Here is a 4,098-nt window from a genome sequence, read left to right as displayed (position 1 = left end):
CTTGGAGTCTCTCTTCTTCTCCTATGTCATGACTTCAATGGGGTGTCCTTTGTACAACTTGCATGCATGTTTTAACTTTAAACTACATAGTTCATACTCATGCTCAAGTAACTCTCTTTTCTTCTTATGATATCAAAGCTTTCAATGTTTTTGAATCATTTTGTAAGCATTAATCAATGAATATGTATTATAGGTTAAGTCTAATTGGAATCTAACCTAGATGAGAAATATAACAATTAATCCTGCCAATCATCTAAACTAAACTCATTTGACATATTATTTATATATATATATATTCTTTTTATTTTATTTTATGAGTGATTGCAATGATAATGTTTCTCTTTTTTATTTAAGAATAATACAATTTAAAATTTAAATAACAAAATTCAAATGACACCTAAAATGCTTAACAAGGAGATTCTAATTAATAAAACATTTATTAAGTTTTTAAACTTTAATGAATGTAAATTAGTAGGATGAAAAAAAAAATGGTTAATAATAACTTAATAAAACTTATCTTAATAATTTTTTTATAAAAGGAAAAATGAAACAAATTATAAATAATAATTTAATGAAATTATCAAAGAAAATGGATATAAAATTTATTTAATTAAATATTTTTCATTTATTTAATTCAATACTTTTCATGACTATAAACTTTAATGAAAATGTTTAAAGTGACTAAGTAACTTATATTCACCTTTTATATAAGGTAATATAAATATAAAGATATAATTGTATTTATAGATTATAAAGAAGATTTGTGTGAGGTTTAGTTTTCATTAAGGATTGAAGTAGTAGAGAAAGAATAAGAATAAGGACAAATTGTGGGATTACACTGTCCTAAAAGAGATGAGAGTATTATATTTTAACTACATTAAAGAATAAACAGTAAATAATAACAAATAAATTTCAAATTAATATATACAAGTTAAAAATACACAAAATCGCAATCCTTATATCAATTAGATTTATTTTGGGTGATTGGAAAAAATGATTTCCCTTCTCCCTGCCCAATTTAAATTTCCACAAATAACATACCATTACTCAAAAACAAATAACATACCATTACTCAAAAACTAAACCATGCATGTTACTCAAGAAAATTTGAAAATATTTTCCAGTGGAAAAAAAAAACTACCATATTACCCAATAACTGTAAAAGTTAAAATTCCTTACACAATATTACCCAAACCTTACCCTTGCTGGATGTCACACTCGATTGGACTTTGAGTGATCAATTACTTTTCGCTTCAAAGTCATATTGTACAATTGCTGGATATTACACTCAGTTGGACTTATGAGTGATCGATGACTTTCACTTCAAAGTGACATTTCTGCACATCACACTCGGTTGGACTTATGAGTGATCGATGACTTTCACTTCAAAGTGACATTTCATGGCAAATATCAGTCATAAATGTTTGCTCCGTAACTTTAGTGTAATGAGTTCTTGTACAGAATCTTATCAGATATCATAAGTCCACTTCTAAGTCATATTTCACGGCAAATCCTACTCATAAAAATGTTTGTTCCGTAACTTTGATGTAATGATTTTCTAACAGAATCTTATAGAATATCAACAGTTCATCATTGATTGCGAGTTTAGTTGGTGTATATCAGGAGTCCAGTTATGGCAGGTTTCTTTGCTGTTTATCAAAAATCCAGTTATGGCAAAGTTTCATTGTGTATAAGGTTTGTCATATTGGATGATCAAAATGGAGAATAAGGCCTGCAGCTTAAACCTTATTCACTGATTTTTAAAGAACCAATTTGAGTTGTGAGACATAGGCCATTTGACCTGATAGTCCCTTCTACATAACTCAATTAAAAAATGCAACACTTATGAAATGCTCAATGTATGTATATTGATAGTTAAAATAAATCTTTTATTCTAAAGAAATTACATATGTACTCTCAGACATCATTGTCACAGATACAGCTAACCAGGTAATTTTCAACTGCCTCAACACAAAGTTTAAAATGGTGGGGGTATGGGTGACTTTCTGAATCCAAAATTTAAAAACACTTTCTGTGAACGATTGAGGGACCCGACTCATCGTACTCGGACTTATCTATCCACATCTGCAACCACAGTTGACAAAAAGCACAGCATTAGCATTGAGAACCAACTGAACTCTAAGAAACAAAAACAGACCATACAATATGTCCAGGGTTCATGAACTAATAATTATATTCAAAGTAATAAACATACCTGCTGGAATGTGCTAAGAGATGCCAAAATAGAACCACCAATCCAAACACTATATTTCCTCTCTGGAGGTGCTATTACTTTGATTTTCATACTCCTGGGAGCAAGTGCAGTGATCTCCTTGGTAATGCGATCAGCAATACCAGGAAACATGGTGGATCCTCCACTGAGAACAATATTTCCATACAAATTCTTTCTGACGTCAACGTCACTCTTCATGATCGAGTTGTAAGTAGTTTCATGGATACCTACAGATTCCATACCAATAAGAGGAGGCTGAAATAAGACCTCAGGGCATCTGAATCTCTCAGAACCAATTGTTATAACCTGTCCATCAGGAAGTTCATAATTCCTCTCAATAGAAGAACTCAACTTTTCTGTCTCGAGCTCGATCTCATAGTCTAGTGCCACATATGAAAGCTTCTCTTTCATATCACGAACAATTTCCCGTTCTGCAGTTGTGGTGAAAGAGTATCCTCTCTCTGTGAGAGTCTTCGTCAAATAAGCTGTCAAATCTCGACCAGCAAGATCCAACCTAAGGATAGCATGAGGAAGGGCATATCCTTCATAAATAGGCACAGTGTGGGTAACCCCATCCCCAGAGTCCAAAACAATACCTGCAGATAAAGTTACTCAGCATTAAGAACTTCCGCTATTTGAAGTAAAACCAAGCCCCAGAGCAAAAGAGAATTCGTTTAAAAGATACTAGCACCCACCAGTTGTTCGGCCACTTGCATATAAGGATAGAACAGCCTGAATGGCAACATACATAGCAGGTGCATTAAAAGTCTCAAACATAATCTGGGTCATCTTCTCTCTATTTGCCTTTGGATTCAGAGGTGCTTCTGTAACAAGTACAGGGCGGTCTTCCGGAGCAACTCGAAGCTCATTGTAGAATGTGTGGTGCAATAACTTCTCCATGTCTTCCCAGTTGGAGACAATACCATGCTCAATCGGGTACTTCAAGGTGAGGATACCTCTTTTGGACTGAGCCTCGTCACCGACATAAGCATCCTTCTGCCCCATACCCACCATAACCCCAGTGTGCTTTGGTCGGCCCACAATACTAGGGAACACTGCTCTGGGAGCATCATCTCCTGCAAATCCAGCCTATTGGGCAATAATGGAATAGCCCATTAATTTCATAAAAGAAACAGATTCTTAAAACTAACAAGTACTTTTACATTGTAATTGAGATATAATAAAAGTATTTTTGGAATCCACTAATGCAAGATTCCTCACCTTTACCATTCCAGAGCCAGTGTCACAGACAATAGGCTGAATTTCATCAACATAAGCCATTTTTAATTCTGCAAGAGAAAGAGCCAATTATGACCTCTGCGAGAACCAAAGACAAGTAGCATATAAAAAGATCTTCATGTCCGGAAAATGCCAAACAAAAGCTATTAATCTATTAAAGTGCGATCTCCATGTGAGGAAAAATGCCAGACAAAAGTATTTAATCTATTAAAGTGCATTTCGATTCGATACGCAGAATCACAGATTCGAAGAAGAAAATATATCTTCCACTTCAGTAATAAAACTAATATTGTGCAGGGAATTTTTGTAGCGAAATTCTACATAACATATACAACTTTAGGTGTTTTTGAGTGAGTAGGTTTGCCCCCAGTGCTTTTCCCGCAACAACATATTCATCTGATCATTTGTTAAAAACGGTGAATTGTTTAAAACTGCATTTGGTTTTTGCAAATGCAGCCCAGCCTTTTGAATAACAAGGAACTTTATGGTTACTTCTTCTGATTTTGCGGGTAATAAAAGGCATATATTTATTAAACATATATTTTTTGGGATTGTTTTGGCAGTTCAACTGTTTTGAGGTTTTGTCTTTTTACGAGAAATTTAATAACATAATCTTGACCAAATTA

General features: G+C 33.5%; 1 protein-coding gene across 1 annotated transcript; it reads right to left on the bottom strand.

Annotated features, from left to right (window-relative positions):
- Positions 1-1,954: 1,954 nt before the first annotated feature.
- Positions 1,955-3,796, bottom strand: LOC149160978 (actin-1-like). Its single transcript, XM_089435454.1, has 4 exons — positions 3,455-3,796; positions 2,929-3,322; positions 2,216-2,829; positions 1,955-2,085 (listed from the first exon to the last, which is right to left on the bottom strand). The coding sequence occupies exons 1-4, from the start codon at positions 3,512-3,514 to the stop codon at positions 2,020-2,022; spliced, it is 1,134 nt and encodes a 377-aa protein (XP_089291580.1). The 5' UTR covers positions 3,515-3,796; the 3' UTR covers positions 1,955-2,019.
- Positions 3,797-4,098: the final 302 nt, after the last annotated feature.

The sequence above is a fragment of the Pinus tabuliformis genome, chromosome 5_2 (genome assembly GCF_031772625.1).
Source record: "Pinus tabuliformis cultivar Carrire ecotype Pingquan chromosome 5_2, CPIR1, whole genome shotgun sequence".
NCBI lineage: Eukaryota > Viridiplantae > Streptophyta > Pinopsida > Pinales > Pinaceae > Pinus > Pinus tabuliformis.
The sequence above is the reverse complement of the archived record's forward strand: the minus strand, read 5'-3'. Positions and strand labels throughout refer to the sequence as shown.

Coding starts and splice junctions, on each gene's coding strand:
- LOC149160978 (XM_089435454.1), bottom strand. CDS start 3,514: ATGGCTTATGTTGATGAAATTCAGCCTATTGTCTGTGACACTGGCTCT. Junction 3,323..3,454: donor CTGGCTCTGGAATGGTAAAG/GTGAGGAATCTT, acceptor ATTGCCCAATAG/GCTGGATTTGCAGGAGATGA. Junction 2,086..2,215: donor CTCTTAGCACATTCCAGCAG/GTATGTTTATTA, acceptor CTGTGGTTGCAG/ATGTGGATAGATAAGTCCGA.